The 21436-nt window shown below is 43.5% G+C and overlaps 1 protein-coding gene across 1 annotated transcript in view; it reads left to right on the forward strand.

Moving 5' to 3' along the window:
* KCNU1 (potassium calcium-activated channel subfamily U member 1) overlaps positions 1–21436 on the forward strand; it is a gene marked incomplete at its 5' end in the record, with an annotated part of 171775 nt that overhangs the window by 44467 nt on the left and 105872 nt on the right. Inside the window, 5 exons of the mRNA XM_084302360.1 lie at positions 525–664; positions 4126–4323; positions 4581–4684; positions 5769–5905; positions 6498–6611. Of these exons, the coding sequence (XP_084158486.1) occupies positions 525–664; positions 4126–4323; positions 4581–4684; positions 5769–5905; positions 6498–6562 (644 nt within the window). The 3' untranslated portion in view covers positions 6563–6611. The remainder of the gene's footprint in view (positions 1–524; positions 665–4125; positions 4324–4580; positions 4685–5768; positions 5906–6497; positions 6612–21436) is intronic.

Raw genomic sequence — 21436 nt, forward strand, 5'->3', positions numbered from 1 at the left:
TCGAGTCGCACGGCAGGGGCCTTCTGCCAGGCTGTACTTAGGCAATTCTCTCAATATAGAAAGCAAGTTAAAGAGGAATCACTTTCTGAGTAGGGGGAATTCTGCAAGACTATCTCAGACAGCGAGAATAAGGTTGACAAACTAGCGAAGATCCCTGTAACAGTAGGACAGCTGTGAAAGGAGCTCTCTAACCCCCAGTTAAGCCAACAGAAATAGTAATTCTGTTAGTTCAGGAAAACGAGCAGAAGAAATTAGATTATTCCTTTCTTTTTCGAAGCAGGTAAATCAATTCTGGTCTGCTATCTTAAAACACTCGCTTGAAAAATTAGTCTTAGGCTTGTGTCTTTTGTCTCCCATTGCACAACCAGTCAGCAGCACTGACTATTTGTTCCTCTTTCCTTTTCTAATGCAGTGTGCTGTGGCTAGTGCTGGACATGGAACAGCAAGCTACTAACTTTTCTGATTCTAGATGGCTTCCCTCTGTTGCTAAGATGTCTTCTGTTTCTTCTTTGCTTATCCAATAGAGTCTTCACCAAATGCCCAGTTCATTAATCAGGCTCCCAGCAGCAATTCTGAATTTCCAGAGCAAGATCAGCTTTCCACCACTGCTGCCCCTGTGGGAGATATCTTCTCAGATAGCTTCTTGAATTCTCTTTTGTCTATGGTAAGTAGATGTATCACAAACTGTCATGTTTAGTGGCATCAGAGTGTTAACAAAGTGATTATCAGCCAGGGTAAACCCACTTAATCCAGCCTTAACAATGGTCAAGGCTGTGTGTGTCAGAAAGGCACGGAAAACCTTGCAGAGACTGGTGAGGTGATTAGTTGCTCTGTGCCCTGAGAATTGTATGTGTCTGTTCCTGTTCAAGCAACTTGCTAATCGTGGGATGTTCCAACCCCCTTCCTTGGGCTGCAAGGGACCAGCTAGTTCCAACCCCCTGCTATGGGACTAATCAGTGAGCTTCTTTGATTTCTTGGGGTAGTAGGCTCTACAGACCAAAAGGCAGCTCCAGAAGACATTTCTCAATGCATGCTCTGAGCAGCAGCAGCACTCCCTGGTTTTGATATACACGTAGAATTATTTGGAGAAACTTTTAGAGTGTTTTCATAACTCTTCATTACTTCCTTCTGCTACAAAAGGTATTTGCAGCCAGCCTGATTTATCTACTTTTTGATTGATAACATGAGGTTACAATCAGTCCCTCTAAGGGACATGCAGTCACTGAAGCCAAAACTGCTTTCAGCACGAGCTGGCCTCATGGTGGAGACTCCAGCATTGATGCTAATGGCTGAGAAGATTATGGGGACTCTGAATTCTTACCTGTTCATGTAGAGTGGATTTTTACAAGCCCGGCTGGAGGTGCTTTGGTGAGCTAGAGAATAGGCAGCTTTCACTACCATGACTTTATTGTAGCAGCATGGGCATAAACAGAACATTTAATTCTTCTCATCTGTCCATCTGGGACCTACGCAGAAACGCACACTTAAGTTCAGATGGAAAATCTATTGAACTCGATGGGAATCTCTCAGTGGCCGTTTTCTGAAAAGATATAAAACAAATTCCACATATGTGGACTTCCACCGATCCACAAGAACAGATCAGATTTTAAAAGAAGTTATTGTTTTGATTCTCTGTAAGTTCCTGGCAGTGTCCTTTTAAAAACATTTGCACCATGAGGTTTAGGTACATTGCACCAAAAATGCAAGAACAGAGGGAAGGTGGCGATCCCACCCTGGTGACATAATCGTCTTAAGTTGCTGTCAAACCTGAGTGATATTGTTTGTGGTGACACACCTGTGGGTGACACTTAGGTATAGTTAAGCCGGGATTTTGGCAGCAAGCAGCAGTTCAGTTCATAAGCTGGCATTTCTAAAAGTGACTTCTCCTTTTTTTCTGAAAGCTCCTTTCTTCCTCTTTACCCTGATTCTCCCCATGCTGCAGTCAAGTTCCACATGCCTTGCTCTCAGCTCATGTCCAAGGGGATAGTGCTTGGGTGGCAGTTTTGCAGAAATTGAATAAATACAAAACAAATCTCTCAAAGGGATAAGCAGTCCAAAATAAGTGTGTCAAGTCCAGTTATGCTTTTCTGAGAAGGTGTTAGGGAAAGTATTATATTGCTGCTACTCACTGATATGTCAATCAGCCAGATGGTAATTAATGACTGCTAGTGTCAAGTGTAAAAGTAACTCAAGACATAGCATGACCTGTCTTAAAGGATAAAATTTCACTCAGGCATAGATTCCAAGTCTGTCCAGGAATGATCAGCACTCAGCTCTGCTTTAGAGTAGAGGGGCACCTTAAGTCACATTCAGTCAAGTCTGTAAATACAGGGAAGAAGGAGAGAAATAAGCTATTGTTTAGCAATTGCAGTATGAGGGAAAATACACATGAATGTGAGAAAAAAAAGAGGAAGAAAAAAACCTTCAGCAGTCCAGTGTCACCTCCTTGTTCTGGCACTAAATATCTTTTGTAAATATCTGAGTGTGAGACGCTCAGAGCAGGAGTGCTGGATTTTTTTTTAGCTTGAAAGGCGAGTGGCAGAAGAATCTGCATGGCACAGCATGGTCTGTGAAGTGAAATGTTACCCCTTGGACGCCTGAAGCAGAACTGGCATTTGTTTCAACCTGACTCTTGGAATGGCTGTAGGCAGAAAACAGTCCAATGAGCATGGCCATTATGGCTCAGGTACTCTGAACCCCAAATTCCCATCCTGACCCAGATGTGGGTTCCTAAGCTGTACAGGACCAGTTCTAGAAGCTAACTAGCAACACGGACTGCAAGGGACCAAGCAGCTGCTTGGCAGAGGGAGAAGGTTTCTGCCTTTGTGTGCAAGGGCATTCCTAGGCAATGTGCTTCTCTCGAGCTGTAACCAAACAACTGGCAAAGGAGGTAACATCTCATGGGCACGTTTCAGAAATGTTGCTTCCTAAAAGTCAGCTTTGAGACCCCCTGAATGCAGTGTGCTGCTTCCTAAGTGCGCGCGCACCAACACACGCGTGCACCTCTGTAGTTTCTCCTTGCCTTTCAGACTCCTGCAGTGTAACTCAGCCTAGACAGTACAGAATGAGGGTGACATGCAAATCCTATTAATTCATCCAAGTATGGAAATGCAATCCTTTTGATGTCAAAAAGTACAGCAATGATATGTTAAAGAGCTCAGCACGCTTCTGTTAAATATGTAAAGTGCAGATTCCCCTGAAGCTGTATCACTCCTGGATAACTCTGGACTATAGCTCCTTACTTTAAAAGGCTGAGAATTACTCTAACAGCATTATAGCCTTTTGCCCGACAATACGGTCAGATGTTCTTAAGCGGATTTGAGTTTAGCTTGGATTTAGTAACACCGTTCCTTCTCTGCAGCTTGTTTCGTTTCTTTGCTCAGGTGAATGCAGGTGACAGATCCCACAAAGTGGCTCTGCATAGGAAATGAGCTTTTTGAGAAAGGGTGGGAAATAAGTTATTTGGTATATCTGAACAGGGTTCAGATTAAAAAAAAAAAAAAAAAAAAAAGTGTGAGGGGGATGCTGTGCCTTTTTTTGGCTTCAAATCTGAATTTTGACCATGGTATGTTTTGTTTGTTTGTTTGTTTTTCAAAAAAATACTGAGTTAAGGGCACAGAGAGAGGTTTTCATAATGCATGAGGCATCTCCAGGGACAGTTTCCTTCTGCACCTGTAGGGCTGAGCAGGGTAATTGCCCTCCTCGGCCTCACCTTGTACAGTGTGCTCCTACTCAGGTGGCATCGGAGCAGCTGCCCACTTTTCTGGCTCTCCTGACCCTTGACTGGAAAGCCTTCACAAGAAAAGAATGTTGACAGAGCTGACTCCCATTTTTGCTGTCAAAAATCTTCTCATTCAGGCACAATTTAGCACTTTCTATTAGAAGAGTGGAGGTGGGATCTTCTGGGCTCTTTGAAACTGAAATGGGCTAAGCAGGTGGTGATCCATAAATGTTGTCAGAAAACCAAACATAATTAAGGACTAATTTAAGTATACAAAAAAAAACAAACCTGTAAGGTGTCTGTCTGATCACATTCTCCAGGCTTTCACTGGAAAATTTTGTTTTCCTTTCAGGAACCAAGGCATACACATTGGTCTTTGAATTTTCATGGTTTCTTCCTTCCAGACCTACTACAACCATCACATCTTGGCTCTGCTGCAGACTTTGGTGACAAGTGGGACAAGCCCAGCACTGGAGGAACAGCTGTTGGAAATGGACAGTGGGCTGAGCAGAAGTCCTGATGACATAGTCCAAAATGTCTCCCAGCTCCGATGCAAACTGGCACTCCTGCCACTGTCTGAGAGGTTGTTAACGGGTGTCACGGTGAGTTGTATCAATGAGAGTTGCTGCACAGACTTGGCTTTCACCCCTGATGTTAGTACTTTAGGGTGTAGGCTGGTTGTGATTACCTGAAGCTTAGTTTCATTCAGTTGAAGTTCACTGTGTAGCTTAAGCCATATTTTAAGGAGGCCAAAGATATCAGATAGCCTTATTTTATATTAGATTTCTAAGCTGAATTGGGCTGAATTGTCCACTTTGGTTCCTTTGAGGTAAGAGTATTTTTGCTTCTTTTACAGCAGGAGGACTCCTTTGGAGACGTTTACTGCAAAGCTTTAGACTTGTTTGGGATACTCTGCTTTGGGCTCTACCGGCTGATGGAAGAGCCCAATCCATACAAGAACAGGCAAGTACACTTCATTTTAAATTGCACTGTAAGTCAAAAGATGACAACTCATGACTGAACTATTTATTTTTGTCTTGAATTTAGACATCCTTGTAGACATTAAGGGCCATTTGAGGCAAGCTGGTGTGGTCTGAACATGGTGCTGTGATTATTTCTGGAGATCCAGTGCTTACTGGCACTTGTATGAGATTCCCTTAAGTTCATTTAAAATGTGATTTATCTTTTCTTCATTAAAGATCTGCTGGAGCACTGAGTTAGTAATGCTGCAGAGGCCAGGGATTTCAGAGAGTTTGCAAGCAGAGAACTTTCTTTATGAAGGCAGGCTGACGGAATGGGGTTGTTCAGCCTGGAGAAGAGAAGGCTCCAGGGAGACCTTATAGCGGCCTTCAGTACCTAAAAGGGGCTGCAGAAAAGCTGGGGAGGGACTCTTTGACAGGGAGTATAGTGATAGGACAAGGAGTAATGGTTTTAAGCTACAAAAGGGTAGATTTAGATTAGATTTTAGGAAGAAATTATTTACTCTGACGGTGGTGAGGCACTGAAGAGGTTGCTCAGAGAAGTTGTGGCTGCTCCATCCCTGGAAGTATTTAAGGCCAGGTTGGATGGGGCTTTGAGCAATCTCAAAGGTGTGCCTGGCCATGGCAGAAGGTTGGAATTAGATGACCTGTAAGGTCCCTTCCAACCCAAACCACTCTATGATTCTGTGATTCATCTAACCTGTTCTACTCACTGATTCTTTCAGTTTCAAGGTTTTGGTGATTGCTTGAGCTTCAGATCTCCTAGAGAGACATTTACTTTGATTTAAAGATTTTTAGCAATCAAAAAATTATCACATCTTTCAGCAGCTGTTCTAGAGACTAATTAGCTTCATTTAAATATATATATATATATATATATATATGTGCCATTCCTAGGTTAAAAGATAGGTAAAGTTAAACACTGCACATTGTCTCATCATTCTGAAGAATTCTGCAGATGCAATCAGTCATTGCAAAAAAAACCCTGCAGCTTTCTTCCTGTCCCAGGTGCTTGCTACAAAGACCTCACAAAGCAGCCTGAATCTCACATACTAGTGCTTTTTCAGGTTTGTGATTGCTCGGCCTGCCAGTGATTTGAAGATGTTGCCCACAGATCTACTTTTCTGTCTTGTTCCGTTCAACGTTGCAACATCTGATGACCAGAGAGGGGAAGTGGAGAGTCAGTTAGGAAGCAAGAAAACAGGTAGTACAGACACCTCCATGCCAGAATTATGAGTTTGTGAAACGCCCTACAAATAAAGAATTGTACAAGTTATTAAGATCCCACAATAAATTTTCCGTGTTCTTATTTCTTAGGTGGACAGTGGGCAATTTGAATGTGGCTAAACAGCTTGAGATTAGTATTGAAAACAGTATTGTTATGCTCTAACAACAATACCTATCAGAGAGTAAAATGTTCTCTCTGCAAGGAAAAGGGCAAAAACTTGAATTTCTGCTGAGCACTGCACAGAACAGACCTAGCTGTATACAAACACAATGACTCCATCGAGTTTAGAGATTCCCTGCTGAACTTTCCAGTTCAAAGACTCCAGCACTCTAAAATGCAATTTTCTTGCATACAAAGCTGAAGACGTTGGACTGATATACATTAAAAGAAACATACCAAAAAAGCACAAAATCCCCCCATTAACTTATGCCATAAATCAGGTCCTGCCCTTATGTTATAAAGTCAGTTGAGGGGAAGCAGGAGAATTTTTTCTCTCTCTTTTTTTTTTTTTTTTTTTCTCTCTCTCTCTCTCTCTCTCTCTTTCCCTCTTTCCCCTAACACTAATTAGGTTTGAAAGACTGCAGCTTGAGTCCAGATACCACATGCCGAGAAGAAAGGAACCCAAACAGCTGACGCAGAGTTCAGACTAAACTAACTGCAAGCTCCCCAGGGACATCACAAGGTAAACCTGATAGTCTCTGTCATTTACAATCATTATCAGGCAGCTGAGTCTCTGTAATTTTACTAGGGAGCCAATTAACAGATCCCTGAAGCTCAAGAATAAGGTCTTGGTCCTTTTTCTATTTTAGACAGGAAAAAGGGGAAAATAAGCCTTTGTTGCAAATCAGTACTCCAAAAGCTTTCCCACCCAAGGGAATGGTCAGATCTGGGCTTGCCTTTTTCCTCTTGAAGAGTAAAATAAAGCACTGAACTTAAGTGTCAAGCCAACTGGCTTTAGTACCCATCTGCAACAAACTGGCTGTGTAACTTTGGGTCAGTTATTTAACTCTCTGTATACTATTGCTGCCTACTGCATGCAGGGAAAATAATAACATACTTGTTAATTTAGGTAATTAAGAGCTTCAGGGAAAGGACTGTCTCTCCTGATTTGTTTAGCCTAGCATTAATAGGAACTGATTTAGGATGAGACATTTAGGAACTCCACTCAAACAACGTGAGTAAGAAGCAAGAAAAAAGTTTGGACCAAAACTCCAGATGGAAACATATCTGCTCTTGGGGAAGTTTGGGGTTTGGATTCAGGTCTGAGCCTTAATGTGTTGGAATCATCTTCCTGGAACAAAATAATCATACATTTTCAGTTCAGGGCAGATTGCAAGCAGGAATCAGTGAACCGTGCTTAGAGCAAACAAAATACCATAGGAAGCATGCTTTCCCATTGCCAGCCCTTTGCAGACCTGAACTTGAGCCAAGACAGTCAGCTGATCTCCTGGTAGGAGTTTTTTTGGCCTAAAATCGCCCTGTATATACAAACTTAGATAAGAATTTGTGCACTGGATTCTACTTACCCTCTGGCAGATTGAGGCTTCAATAACAGTGTCTCAGTCCATTCCCTAACATGCATTGTTTTAAACAGACAAGGTAGAAGGAAGAGCCTGGGCAGGCTTCGCAGTCTCTGATCCATTTGCAAGCTTTAGGAAGAGCTGAGATTTCCCTATGAAGGACACCTCATACTGAGACCCAGCAAGCTTTCTATCTTGTTATCTGAACCCTTCTTTATTTGCAGCTGTAAGTCAGTCTAAGCAGGGCACAGAGGAGGTAACATTTTTTTCTTTCTTATTGTTCTGTTGCTTTTAAATATCCACACGTGCATGCCTGGACCTCTGTGTACTGATTTTAAGCAGGTCTTGTGCTATGGGGAGGCACTTCTAGTAAGAAAGTTGCAAGGAAGACAAATCTTGTTTACTCAGAACTTTACTGAGTGGATGAGAAACTCAGACTATCTTGCCAGCAAATTCTTCTATCTGAAATCATCTGCTTTTCCTAGAAAATAGAGGCAAATGAGTGTACTCCTTCACGACTGAAATTCAGGCTGTATTGTGTTCAGCTCTAAGGCACCAAACATGGGAAATGCCAGAGCTATTACTCCAGAGCTATGTCTCATGGAGTAAAAGTGTAACAAGTGGTATGAGTATCTTTTTTAATTTTTTTTTCCATCAGGAAAAAAAAAAAGTAAGGAATCTGCAGCAAGTATATCTTTTAAATGTTCCTTGTCTCCAAGGTGTCTTAGGTGCAGGACTGCCAGTGATGACACATGCCATGCCTTTCCCCCATACATTCACACTATCTCTGTGTGTGTATGGGGGGAATATGCCCGTTTTATCATAGAGCTTTTCTAGTACATCATATTTTCAGTTGTTTTACCTGCACCTGCTAGAGCGTGTCACTTACTGGAGTAAGGTGGAGCAGGGAGAGATGACAAGGTGATGAAGGGACCTCTTTCACTTTGCTTATTCCACCTTTTTGTTTAGTTGCTATCTCTGAGCAAGCAGTTCTGCTTCTCATGCAAGCAGGGGGAGAGAAATCCTAAGGAAGGTAAAAGCATTAATGGGTCAAGGCCTCCTTTGCATAATTCTATTATCACCAGGAAGATTCTGCAATAATCATGTTAGGCATGTGCTCTGGAGCATCAAAGTGACTTGTCTTACCTTACTTTTTGATGTTAGACAGGTTTAAATGCTTTGTACAGATGAGGCACCTCAGACAGCTGATCAAGAAAGCCTGTGCTGTTCAAGCAAAGCAAAGGTCTGTTTTGCTGCTTTTTCCTTTTTTTTTTTTTTTAATGTCAACAATGTCACATTCTTCCAGCAAAGAATAATCTCTGTTGTCACAAACTGTGAAAAGCAAAGGTGTAGGAGAGAATCTGTGTCTGGGTGACTGCAAACACGCTTTCTGAAGCTACCACCTTGATTCTTCAGCAACAAGATCTTGTATATTGGTTGGGTCATATATTTATATACCTCTTGTATTAAAAAGTTCAGCCTCTGCAGTGAAAACCACTGTGGTACACAAAGCTGATACAGGATTTGTGCGCTGTAGTTTGCTAATCTGTACCCCTTCTGAGCTGTGAAGGTCACTTCAGTGCGTGGCTAGGAGTTAGTAAGTTTTACATGTATTTTTCAGCAGTGCTAACAGAGTCTCCAATTGAGTTCTGAAAATGTTGTGCTGGGTACAATCAGAAGTGAGCCTAGGTGGTGTATACAAGAAGGAGTTACCAGGGAAGTGAGGAGTTGTAGTTCACTCAAAAGCGTATATCAGATCTGTGACAAAACCAAAGCCAGAACCCAGGTCTCCTGATTTCTAGACTAGCATCTTTCCCACTGGGCCATTTTGCATCTAGGCTTTCAGATGTCGGCTCCTGATCCACGTGTCTATCAGGATCATTCCCTTGCCAGTCTGGCGAGGGATTTAACAGCCTCTTCCAGAGGCGGCAGGAAGGCTGCTGAGATAGTCTTCATGGGGCACTGCCTGATGAACTATTTTTCCGTGTGCTGTGAGATGAGCAGCCTCTCTAAAGAAGCAGGGAAGTACCACCAGATGGGAAGGTTCCTTCCCTGGGGTTAGCCGTGCCCTGTCTGGCTCATCACCTGGGCCACTGTCAGTTCAGGCAGGCACACGATGAGTGCAGCCAGAAACCTCTCCAAAGATGCACGCAAGGATACGTAGGCTCTGCAGAGACCTGGACTTGCTAAGGCGTTTATCCTAACACATGCATCCACCCGGATCTGAGCACCGATAAGGGCACGCACACACAAACCTCTGCAAAGAGCACTTGCCCCTAAGGAGATGAATATACACATCGAGGCCAGGATTGTTGTGCTCCCTCCTCCTCCTCCCTGTAGCCAAATCCAATCCAGCAGAATGAGAAGTGAGGGATGTCACCGCGCTGAGCTGTGCTGGGTTTGCAGTACAGCATGTCGCAGGTGGTGACTGACACATAGTCAATGAGATCTGAGGAGAATCCAGACTCTATAAATGTTAGATGAGGCAGGCTGGGCATTGACAAAAACAAGAGGTGGCTGCAAACACTGAGTGTCATTATTCTCTGAGCAGGGATGGCGAGGGGCCTAGGATCTTCCCATGGAGATTAACTGCTCCGCAGCAGGATGAAGTGCTGTCTCCTGATACACGGGGATATCTGGTTGTCCTGAGAACACTTGGCAGGAAGGGTACGACAGCAGGAGCTCAGCCTTTGAGAGCATGCACACAGTTTCCTGTAAAGCAGGTATCTTGTCTGAGATAGGATTTTACTCTACTGAGATAAACATAAAATACCTGATGGTTTAAATTAATGCTGGAAGAGAAAGCAATCTCTCTTACTCAGTAATTGGCAGTGGGCTCTCTAGCCTCCTTCTGCTGAAGGAAGGGCTCTTTCCTACTTTTCTATCCATCTGCTTCAGCTTACTGTCTTGACCTGCCACCGATGTACCATAAAACCCCAGTCTCATCCCCCACCATCTCTCTAGTGACCAGTTATGAAGGGACTAGAGCAGGTTAACTGCTGATTGCTTCCCTGCTTGCAGCAGGAGGCCATGCAGAGTGAATTAGGTGAGCAAACTGTATTAAGCAATCTGGAAGTGCATCATTAATGCTTTTTTTTTTTTTTTTTTTTTTTTTTAATTGAATAAGCCCATACCTTGTTAAAAAAAAAAAAAAAAGGAAAAAAAAAAAGTACTGCTGTGGCTTGGTCTTTTGTGACTCTGTAAAATATTTATCTGAGTAGTTGACATTTCTTTTTCTGTTTCTCTCATCATCTGCTGAACACTCTCCCAGTACTGGAGAACCAGTTCTTACACTCTTCCACGAGCCTCACACTTGCTGGAGATTAGCATTTTGTCTCCACCAGCATGGCTTGTATTCTGTCCTTGCTTATCCAGGCAACTACAAAAAAAAGAGGCAGAAGTCCTAAATGCCAGACTAATGCATCAATCATAATTCCTGAGCTGCCAGCAGTCATGTAACTGCTTAAAGACCTCAACAGCCCTCTGGCACTTAAAGAAAAAAATCATCTAATTAATCACAGGTGAAACAGCTTGGACCTGCTCCAAAAGCCCCTGAATTTACTGCCAAGCTTTGATGCTAATTTTCCTTCTAAGTAACCCCCTAAAGAAATTTACGATTAGGTAATTAAAGTGATGAATAAAGAGATACTTAGAAGAAGGAGGGAAATGAAAAAGAAAAAGGAAAAAAAACCCTTGAGTCAAATGCCTTAAATCTCCTCCCCTCCTCAAAGAGAAACGTTAGTCATTTTTGCACATGCATTGTCTCTGAAAATTGGGTTGGATTCCCACAGGAGACTTGAGAAATATTCCTTAAATTAATGTTTGCATAACCAAATAAAACAGAAAAGAAGGGACTCCAAAACAGATTGTAATGTCAAGATGGTTGGGGAAGAACTTACAGCTTCTCCCTGAGAACCTCAAGCTGCACAACTTTTGTCAGAAGCTGCCTCATGCCTTTCCCACCTATGTACCTGAGGTGAATTAAAGGCAATTAGATATGTAGGTGTGCAAATTAATTTTAAAACGTACTGATAGCTAACGAATAACTTGAGAGCATCCAAACAACTTTTAAAGTCTGGCTGTAAGTTCTTAATAGGACACGAACACAAAAGGTAAAAGAATTAAAGTAATGCTTTGCAATGTCCTCTCACGTTCTTCCATTTTCCTCAGAGGGGGAACTAAGTAGGGAACTGATTTGAATTCTTCCTTCAGGCAAATGTACCACACCAAACTCAATGTAAGGGGCATGAGTTTAAACACATGTTGCAAAATTTTGATGGTACCCAGATGCTTACATTGAAGATACAGATATGGCCCTGAAACAGGAAAAAAACATTAAGATCTAGTTTCAGTTCCAGGCTGCATTATTATTAAGCAAATATTATATAGATGTATATATATAAAACAAACAAAACAAAACAAAAAAAAGAAGCTTGTCACTATTCAAGGGTTTGCTGCCGGCTTTTTGGCACAGCTTTGGCTAATTCTTTCCTCATGGCTAAAAGCAAGTCTTAGAATCCAGGAAAATTCCTTTCTGGCCCATAAAATGAAATACATTGATTTCATTTTATTTTTTTTATTTTTTTGGCACGGTTTGCTTGTGGTGGTGAGAGTATTTTCCCTTCAGGACTACATCTCACTTTTCTTTCTACATTTTGGTCCCAGGCCTCGAAGTGGCAGAAAGCTGCTGTGCCCTCACCTTTGGTCTTTTCTGGGAGTGCACCCAAGACTGTGCTTCACACTACATGATACACCTGACCTTTCTCTGTTAATAAATTCCTGCTGACCCCATCACATCACCCCCTTCTTTTCTGGCTGGCACTGAGGGAAGAGTTGCTGAATGATTTTAGAGGAGACCAGAGAGGATAAAAAATGAGAAAATGGCAGATTAGATCTGAGGTGACAGAGATGAGAAATAAAAGCCATTAGAGCCCATTTGCAATGTGCCCTCATTGAGTCAAGTTTCAAGGTGTTTTTCCAGATTATTAATAGCCTGACAGCAGTTTTTGTACAGGAATCTGATACATGAAATAACACTCATGTATACACACTGCATTGTAGAGGGGAAAGTAGAGTCCTCTCATTTATTTACTTGAACAGATTTGAAATACAGCAAACCAGCCAGCTGGGTTACAGACAAAATAAACATTCTCCATTATAATCATGGCATCTTCAGACACATGTCTCTATAATAATGCTGTGGTATTATGAGGAGCTCTCAGAAACCTCTGCAACCAGCCTTTGCTGTCTGTATGGTCTGGACTGCATTCAGAGTGGCTGTAGCATTCTTTGGAGTGGAGTGCATTGCTCTAAGTCATTTCAGTCCTTGGTTAACATCACCAAACCTGGATCCTGTGGGCCATTTTGGTCATGTATAATCTCCCAGGTATCTAATTTATTCAATGTGGTAGGCTTCTCTTAAAACTTTTAGTCAAGCACCATCCTAAAGAGATCTTTCCTGTCTTATCCCCTGCTCATCTGAATTACCTCAGTCCTCTCGTTGTGATATCCGTGTGAAATGAAAGCTAGAAAGAGGGAGAGGGAACAAGGATATTTGGGTGTGTGGGAAAGAAAGGCTGAAAAATTCCCAAAGTTATACTTCATAGCTGTGTGCTTGTAAAAAAGAAATACCAGGTGGGTAGTGCTTTGAACTTCACAAGGCTTTGTGGGACGGAGTCGTCAAATATGAATAATTGTAGCTTTCTTCATAAACAATGGGTGCCACAGAAAATTTGACTGATACAGTCCATAATGCCTACAGGCCAAACAGACTTTCAGCTGAAAGAGAGAAGCTCTTCAAACATCATTAGATGATGATGTCTGCTTGTCTGTGGTTGTTGCTTTCTATTAAACTTTCATTTTTTACTTCCTCATCTCATGTTGCAAACTACTTGTGAGAATTGCTGAGCAGAAATAACCAAGTCTTAATCTAAGTTAATAACAGACTGTAGTGATAGCCAAGCTAATTTCCAGTGAAACCAGTCAAAGAAATGTAGAGGGTAACTTTACCCCTTTTTTCTGCTTCTTTCCAAACAGTCTGCAGTGTATCATGCAGCATTGTCTGGGAGGATGCACTAGCATGCAAACAAGCAACCCTCGCTACAGATACAGCATTTTCTAGTGATGGTTGCCCAACCTTAACCAAAATGAAAGGAGCTGCTGTCATTGGTGCTCAAAAACAAAGAGACTCTGCTCTTTAGGGCAAAAGGAAGGTGCTCTTGATAGATGCAGACAAATCCTGAGATCTAAAATTGGAGTAGCAAGGTGGAGACCTAAGTTTGAGAAGAAGAAAATTCTGCATGTGGTAGTACTTACATTGCTGGGCTGTCTGCAAGGAGGTGACACAGCAGCCACCTGTACAGGTCGGTCTGGAGAATAATACAATTAGACTTCCTTACTGGGATACTGAGGTGAATTTGAAACAGAGGTAGCTAAACCTCTTTCCTGCTAGCCCCTTCCTTTGTTTTCTTGGTCCCACAATTTATAATTTAACCATAATTGCAGTTTGTATGCTGGCAGCCTCAGCCAGTTCTGGGTGCTTCTATGAGCTTCTGTCTAGCAGAAGACAGAAATGAACTTAAAGCACTTGTTTGCTTTCTAATGAAGCAATGCCCCTGCCAGCAGGTCTTTTCCAGGAGACAGATGAGACAGCCTGAAAATCCACTCTTACATTAGGGTCAATTACCCCCAGAGGATCCACATCACCTAGCATGCAATTGAGCATGTGCAATTCCTTCTTAGTTTGGTAAACCTTGTGGGTACACAAGCATTTCCAAAAGACAAATCGTGTATCATAGTTCAAGAAAGCAACGCCAAAACAGAGAGGCAAGGCTGAGGATAGCAGTCTCCCACTAGCTCTTGCTTTCACACCCTTACAAGTGCTATGTAATTCCTAGGAAGTGTTGAGAAGCATTTGTAATTCCTTGCTCAGCACTTCTTGACTTCGTAGACTTGACACGTAGGCTGTGAGCTACTTTGGGAGCCAACGAGTGCTATAGTATCTTACTTTCCTCATCCAAATACTGGTGTGAAGTAATTCAGATTCCCTACAATTGCAGCTTTGGTTTCCAGTAGCACTAACTCAGTACTTTATGTTTTCCAGTGAGGTGAGTTAGGGATTAAGCACTTTGCTCTGTAACTTTCTGTTCCAGCAAGTCATGAAGACCTGGGATTGTGTCTCTGCAGGGAATTGATGCCACGTTGAATCAGTCTGAGGAGTTTTCTGCTAGGGGCTTACCCAACATTCTTCTTGCATCTGTGTTTTGTAAAGTGTGTTATGCCACTGGCCTTCCCCTTCTTATCCCTTATGCTGCTGTTTATGAATTCAGCTTGTCTGGGTTCTCACAGGACACCCAGCATTACTGCATCTGAGAAGCTCATCCTGCTGACCACAAACTGCCACCTACAACATAAGGAATTTCTCTCTGATGATTTATTCAAAAGATGTTCCTTGCCTTTTACTATAACTAGTTGCTTTTATTTTCACAGGAAAATAGAATTTTCTCTCTATGAAGGAACACTTTCCCAACTTTTTCAAATGTTTCTTTTTCATGCAGTTTTTCAGTTATGTTTTTTTTTTCATCGACAATATTATCCAAATTGTGATTTATTAATCAGCATAAGACCAACATGGTAAATGATATTTTAACCTTGCAAGGCAACAAAATGTAAAATTGTGAATATTTTCACTTTACTAAAAAAAAAAAAAAAGAAAGAATAAGTCAACTCCAGCATATAGATCTGCAGCTTGCAAAGTATTTTGCTATCCTTCAGGATGAAAGGTGCCCATGTAACAATAAGGCATTATTATACTTCCTTTATTGCTTTGTACATGCATAATTTACTGACTGCTAAAGAAACCCCTGGTGGAATGCCTCTTTGAAGTCATCTGCCTCGCCTAAGTAGTGGTTGCTGCTTGCTTCTTTCCTACCCAACTGGTTGTGATGCTGCCTATGGCAATTTCAGTGGCTAAATTCCTTCCTCCAGTAAAATCTTAACTAGTTGGGCTGAATCTTGAAACAGTTCCCTCAATAAATATCAAAAGGGAAATCCAGCTTAATATAAACAGAGAATAGCAAAATGGTGCTACGTATATGGTTGAATTTCCCTTCAGGTAAACCACTAATGGCACATATAACTCTCATAATTAAAAGCCACATCTGATAGAACAAAGTCGTCTGTGCAAGCAAAGAAAGGGGAAGATGAAAGCGCCACCAGAGCAGAACAGCAGTCCAGCTATAGGTCTGTACATGTCTCTTTCCCCGTTCTGAGAGTCAGCCAGAGCCTGAAACCTCTTTTGACAAGTAGCTCCTCTGATGACAGATGCTCCCTGCAGCCTCCACAGGCTGCAAACAGATGCATTGTTCTTGCTGTCAGCTCCCCATTGAAAGGTGATTCCAGTAAGCAACAGTTGGCATGATTTGTTAGCATTAGTCAGCAAGCGCATGGATCAGATTTGCTCCCAAGGAAAAGGAAAAGCAGGTCTGAGGCTGAAAAATCAGAGCTCATAATCAAGGGCTTGTCAGGGTGTATGTCTTGCTCTTTGGGATGTGAATGAGGGACGTGTTGCTAGTCTTGACTTCAACTCCTTCACACTTCAGAATAGGACCTATTTTTGTCAGAGTGCTCTGGATAAATTGATCACATCCCTCTTCAGGCTCCTCACCTAGGCAGCCTGCAGCCTTCGTCTCTGTGGCAATACCTGGTGACACCAGCAAAACTCTGAACTGAAAAAAAAAAAAAAAAAATTGACCCTTGAGCCAGAGTGGGCCTACTGATCAGAACTGGGTGAAGAGGGAGAGGCTCTGGAGTAGAATATCCATCATTTAGAAAAGAGGCAGAAAAACAAATGTCACAATAACGTTGTTCCTGGTACTGAAGGATTGTATGATACTGAGTGGCCAGGAAATAAAACAACAGGGGAAATTCAGTGCTAGTGAAGTTGCATGGTAAAAAAAAAAAAAAAAAAATCCCCAAAATATTTCCACAGGATGTCTCTGAATTCATTAACATCTTGAAGGGAAGAGATGTCGCCAGCTCTTTCAGAAATTTTTAGGGAAGAACTAGAGAACGTTTTGCTCTTTATACCTGTAGTGTGCCTTTGTCTGGAATACTGCATGCATTTCTGGTCACTCCTGTAAAACTGTCTCCCTGCTCGGTTAGACATACCATAAAGTAGCTCAGATTTTTGTTTTATTATCAGTTCAGCTACAGCTGGAACAAGAAAATGGACAGCCTGCCTACTGCTTCTTCAACAGCAGTCGGCAGTAGGGAACAAATGCCTGCTGTCATTTTCCACCCAAGTTATGCTACCAACTTGAGTACAACCAACCGAGGTCAGGCTGTTACAGCAGTGCTTGGCTCGTAGGCTTGATTCAAACCTTGGCTTGGAAGAATTTAGATAACCAGGCAATTTATGACCCTTCCTCTCCCAGGCTCTCTTCAGGCAGCTACAGACCCTAAAGAAATGATAGGTTTTCCCTGCCCTGGGCCCCACGTAGGCAGAAACCTCACCAATGTGGTGCTAATTCTAGATTCAAGCTTGTCAGTACTTTGCTTTTTACAGAACATGGGAATTGCTCACAGTGCAAAAGTGTAGAGCAGAGACGAGCTAGAGATGAAGCAAATGATTAACACCACGCACACAGCCTGGAGCTGCAATTGCAACTGATTCCTATTTTATTTTTTTAAGTACGTTTTGGCACTTTTTCCCCAGCCCTTCCTTTTCCCTCTCCCTCAACACAGCTAGAAGTAGTCCATTAGTGTGAAAGATGTGTGTCACTGCATGCTGATCTAGGACAGAGCTCAGGCTGCTTTTCAGAGCAAGTGCCTAGAAGCATTATTATACACCAGCCAAGATTCTTGGTAGTGATTTAAAATGGATTTTGATTTTCAAGGTGCATCTTAAAAGCACCTGGTTTTCTAAAAATGTGAGAGCTACTCAGTTCTCACTATCTGCAGATCAGAAGCTCTCGAATTAGGTACCTAAAAATAGAAGCATCCTATAGTATTAGTCACTTCTGGAAATATTGTTAACACAGCCCGATTTCCTTCTAGTCTGCAATTTGTGCTCACCACTGACTGCGTGAAGTGCCCGAGTATAAATGAGTGCTGATGGGAAAACCAGGCCTCCAGGATCTGAGCAGGTTGTGCTCTCGTTACTCTTTCCACGCGTACTTCAGTCGCAGCCTGCACCACATTGCCAGCTGGAGATGTGGAAATGGTGCTGCCCCAGCCCTGCTCCACCACTGCTTTGACCAGAACCACTCATCCCTTGCAGTTCTTGGTCTGCACGTTGATGTGGACACAGATCCACCCTCTGCGAGTGGCTGCTATGCTGCCATCCTCCCCATCTCTGCCCCTGGGCAGTCCCCTGTAAGTTCTCATATCCCCAGCTGGTTCTGCATTGCCATCTCTGGTCTTGACCAGCTCCCTTAACCCATCCCTACTCTGAAGTTTCTTGTTGTCTGAGCAGATATCGGTGCTATTAGGCACGTGATAAGACTGGAAATACTATTTGTTTTCACAAGAATCAGTCCCTGAACTTGTCTCTCTAAAGCTTGTAATGCCTACTGGTTGTTATGGGGGAGAGGAAATTTATTCATCTGGGATAAAAGCCTTAGAAATACTGATCTGAGCAAAGTTACAGCTGCTCGGGATCGTCCAGCATTTGCCCCTTCTCCTTTCTATTAAGTAGCTATTCAACAAGTTAAGCCTGAGCAACTGTGTGCGACCCCATGGCTAGAGAACATCTGTGACTGTACTCTGTCATTTGCAAAATGGAGCAGCTCTAATCTCTTGAGCACACTGCTCTGCAGTGACATTTCCAGGACATCCGCACTCCAAAAGGCATGCAGTAGCCTTGGATTAGAGTTTAAAATAGAAGCATGTTTGCCTTTGTGTACAGCATGGGATTGCTAAGGAGAAATAGCGATGGGAGCGTGCGGTTGACCCACAGTGGTTGTCGGGAGCAGAGGGCTCCACGGGGTGGGACGTGGGCTGGGGGATGGCCTCGGTGATTCTTGATCTCCCGTGTTTCTAAAGGTGCTTTTCGTAATCGTGAGCTCTGGTTTCGTGGCTCTGGTTTCCTAACAAACGACAGCTGAAATTCTTTTGTTTGTTTGTTTTAGGTGTGGTGTTTTTTAAACACTCACAGCAAGCTGTTGTTGTTCATCTGCGTGTTGGTAAATAGTAGCTGCCGACTTTCACCTTGGGAGAGGCAGAGTTTGAGCAAACAGCAAAGTGCCTGGGCAGAGCAGGCGGAGAGGGCAGGAGCACAGGTGAACCTCATCTGCCTGCTTTCCTAAAACCTGCTGATTTTCACCCAAAGTTCATGCTTCTCAAAACCTACACATGGGATTTTGAGGCAGGGGCTGCAGAGAGCTCTGCCTGGCATAGAGGGGGGGACCTGCGAGGGGTGGGCACACAGCAGGCTTCTTCTACACAAACTGTGCCTTTTTTCATCGCCCCTCCATCCCTCCCACAGCTCAGGGCAACTCGCTGGACCTTGCTGGTGCCCAGCATGGCCCAACCCAGCCCTGCGCCTTCTCTCTTGTTCTGCAGCGGCAGCTTTCAGCTGGTTTGTAGAGAGCATCCGACTGATTTATTGCTCCCAACGTCTCTTAGTTTGTAATAAAGTTTTCAGCAGCTCTGTCGAGCCTGCTCCCCACCCCCGCGCACGCACACATCCCCGCGCTTGCTTTGTTCTTCTCACACATAATGTCAACTCATAAACCTTTCATCAAGTCAACCAGGTGGAAAAAACCCATTACTGAAAGAAGTGTTCATTCAGGTTCGGGGGGGAAATGGAGGGGAAGGCGGAGGAGAAAGTTCCCCAATGGAAAAAAAGAAGGGAAAAAAAAAAAAAAAGAAAAAAGAAGAAAAAAAAAAAAAAGGAAAAAAAGCTGTGTGTGCTCTTAGCTGAAAAGCCGGCTTTGCTGCGCGCCCCAGGTGCCAGGCCCCGGAGGAGCCTGGCAGATCTGTCATCCCGGTGACAGGAGATGGGAAGCGCTGTGCACGCATTCAAAGAGGCAGCGATTTGGGCCTAATACCCGCTGATGAAAGGGAGCTTCAACACCGCCGGCCGCTGCCAGCTCCGACAAAACCGCCTGGGCTTTTGTGCGGCGGAGAGGACCCCCCCGCGCACACATACACACACACACACTGGTGGTGGTGGAGGCTTTCCTCTGCTCCTCCCCACCCCAAATCGGTGTTGGCTGGGGCTCGTGTGCTGAAAGACACTGCTGGCCACACAACGGAGGGGCTGACAGGGGTGTGTTGGCCGCAGAGGCGCTGTGCGATCGACGGAGGCGCTGAAAAATGGGAGTGGGGAGGCAGACACAAAGTGCAGAGGTGGGGAGCAGCCTGGGACCCCCCCATGGGGTGCCAGCGGGGCATTGTGCTTGGCAGGGAGCTGCTCCCTGCTCCCAGGGACACCCCAGCACCTCGCTGGATGAGGCCCCGTAGCGGGAGCTGGGAGCATCCCTGGTCCTTGGGCAGAGGCACTGCAGCAGGGCATAGAGATGCAGGCATGGAGGAGGTCGTGCTCCTGCCTCCTGCTCTTTGTCTCCACCACCGAGGGTGTAAATTCTTTGTGGAAAGCGCCGTTACTTGCGTGGCTCATCGTTCCCCCTGGCCAGTCAAATGTTGTTAATTTTGAATGGAATTTCAGTGAAAAGGGCTGGAGGTGGAGTTTGCTGGAAAATGAAATCTCCCTTAGTCCAGGTTCTTTCTGTTTCGGGAGCACGCTTTTGGGGTTGTTGATGGGTTTCTTTTTACACGGGGACTTTGAGAAAGTTCTGCACAAAATATTATTTAAGCAATTTCTCAGCAAGGTAGTCCAGTTACTGCTCTGGAGCAGGGAAAAAAGGGCACTGAGGGATGGAGAAAGGCTGGGAAGCAACAAAGGAGCATAGGCAGTGACATCTGTCACTAGTATTTCAGAAGTTAAAAATTCAGCATAATCTACTGCCACCCTGTCCGCTGTACCGAGTTCCAACAGTAACAGAATTGTCATGATTTCTACATGAATTAATTCAAATCTCTCTTTGCATGATATGGCGTAAGAAAGGGGCCATCTGGTTTATGTTCTAGGTGTCAGAACCACTCATACCAGCACACGCTCCTAGTGCAAGATGCAAGTTGACTGCACATATTAATGTCTCCTTACCCTCTGCCTCCCCGAGACCTGATGCTGTTGTCCCATTATGGTGCTGCCATTTATACTGTCAATAGCAATAATAATAATAATGCAGTCCTTGGCACGCACATAGTACCTCCAATTACAACCGTGCCTGAGTTACTTACCATGTGTTTCTTCACGTGGAGGGGGCTTAGGGACATCAAGGAGGATCGTGCTGTGATGAGGTTCAGAGTGACCAAGCGCACAGTAAAAGGTTGTCTGGTTTCCACAAAATTAGCACGTAGCTAGATAAGGCAGACATCCTACATCGTGCGTGGAGGTTAATGGCTTCCCCTGGAATACAGAAATAATCTTTGGCAGTGGAGTTGAAAAAAAAAAAAAAAGAATCAAGGCATTTGGACACCTGCCCGCACCGCTGGAGAATGACAGCTACTGTCGGGTGTCTCCCCATAATGGTAAATATTTAAATAGCGGCTATCAGACTTAGAAGCCTGTGATAAGAACTTAGATAATAGTAAAAAAAATATATAATTAGATGTCTGTAAAGTGATAACGTCACACAGATTTACACTGCATGATTTTCAGAGATGTAAGCAAACCCGAATGTATTAATCCTCACAACACCCTGCAGCAGTGCAACATTGCAATTCCAAAGTGACTCAGGAAAAAAATGGGGTCCGGAAAACGGGTCAGACTTTTTGGGCTGTAAGCAAGTGCATCAGATTTCAATGCAAAGTCTGAGCAGAATTGGCTTGCTGAGACTGGTCACCTGAGTGATAGTTTGTGTTCCTTTGTCTCAATGAAAGAAGCTCAAAATAGTGGAGGAAAAAAAAAGTCCTGAAGCAG

Source organism: Netta rufina (assembly GCF_964035555.1).
Source record: "Netta rufina genome assembly, chromosome: 27".
Classification (NCBI taxonomy): domain Eukaryota; kingdom Metazoa; phylum Chordata; class Aves; order Anseriformes; family Anatidae; genus Netta; species Netta rufina.